This window comes from Mus pahari, chromosome 3 (genome assembly GCF_900095145.1).
Source record: "Mus pahari chromosome 3, PAHARI_EIJ_v1.1, whole genome shotgun sequence".
Taxonomy (NCBI): Eukaryota; Metazoa; Chordata; class Mammalia; order Rodentia; family Muridae; genus Mus; species Mus pahari.
The window spans coordinates 74378987-74380219 of record NC_034592.1 but is presented as its reverse complement, the minus strand read 5'-3'; the positions used below and the strand labels follow the sequence as shown (position 1 = coordinate 74380219).

The following is a 1233-nucleotide window of genomic DNA, read 5'->3' as shown; positions in this document are numbered from 1 at the left end:
CTGCATTATATGACCATTATGCGTCAAGGCCTCTGCAGACTCCTGGTGGTGGTAGCCTGGATTGGAGGGATCTTACATGCCACCATGCAAATATTTTTTATGATTAATCTGCCCTTCTGTGGCCCCAATGTCATTGACCACTTCATGTGTGATCTCTTCCCATTGTTGAAACTTGCCTGCAGAGACACACATAAGCTGGGCATCATAGTGGCCGCCAACAGTGGGGCCATGTGCTTTCTCATCTTTACCATGCTCCTCATCTCGTATATAGTTATCCTGCGATCCTTGAAGTCTCATAGTTCTGAAGGGAGACGCAAAGCTCTTTCCACGTGTGGCTCTCACTTTACTGTGGTGGTTCTCTTCTTTGTCCCTTGCATATTTACTTACATGCGCCCTGTGACCACCTACCCGGTGGACAAGCTGGTGACTGTGTTCTTTGCAATTCTCACTCCCATGTTAAATCCCATCATTTACACAGCAAGAAACACTGAGGTGAAGAATGCTATGAAGAATTTATTGAAGAGGCAAGTCACTTACCCTGTTNTAAAATGACAAGAATGTTGTGACATGCATAAGCAAGCAGGAATACGTTTCTGGTAAACTGTGGAAGAGACTTAACAAATTTCACATGTAACAAAGACAAAATTTCCCACAACTGAGTTTTTTTGAGCACTTGATGACTAGACCTTCTTTGTGTGTTTAGTAGCTCTAAATGTGTGTTTTCAAGGCTTGAAATTGATGTCTACAGATTCTAGATTTCCAACAGAAAACACAAACAAACTATAGTTTTATGATTCTGGGGTATGTTTTTCTCTAGAGACTTGCAATTACATATTTAATTACTTCGTTCATTTGTTACTTGGGTGACACTGGCTTTTCTGCAGAACTTTAAATAAATTTTGCATAGTCTGGCAATACAAAAAATGGATAAATGGAAACTAGACATTTGAGGATCATAAGCAGCCTTGCTGCCTTTTGCCTTATTGTTTTACTTCATTTGTATCTGGTATTATTTATATCAAAATAATAAAAAGTAGTACAAGGAAGTATATAAAAGAAAGAAATGATTTCTAATGTGTCTCTTTTTCCCCCTAGGACAAAATCTAAAGCAGAACATTTGAAATTACTNCTAATTTCCTCTTATCTTCTCAAGTATTCTTATGGCTCAATGATTTTCTTGAATATAAAGGATAGGNATTTTTCTCCCTTATCAGTATTGGAGTGAGCACTGCC

At 38.5% G+C, this 1233-nt stretch overlaps 1 protein-coding gene across 1 annotated transcript; it reads left to right on the top strand.

Annotated features, from left to right (window-relative positions):
* Nucleotides 1–3: 3 nt before the first annotated feature.
* LOC110317957 (olfactory receptor 140-like) lies at nucleotides 4–552 on the top strand (the record flags this gene model as incomplete). The annotated part of the gene is made up of 1 exon (XM_021192745.1): nucleotides 4–552. A coding segment is annotated over one exon (549 nt), but the record flags the coding sequence as incomplete, so codon positions are not given.
* Nucleotides 553–1233: the final 681 nt, after the last annotated feature.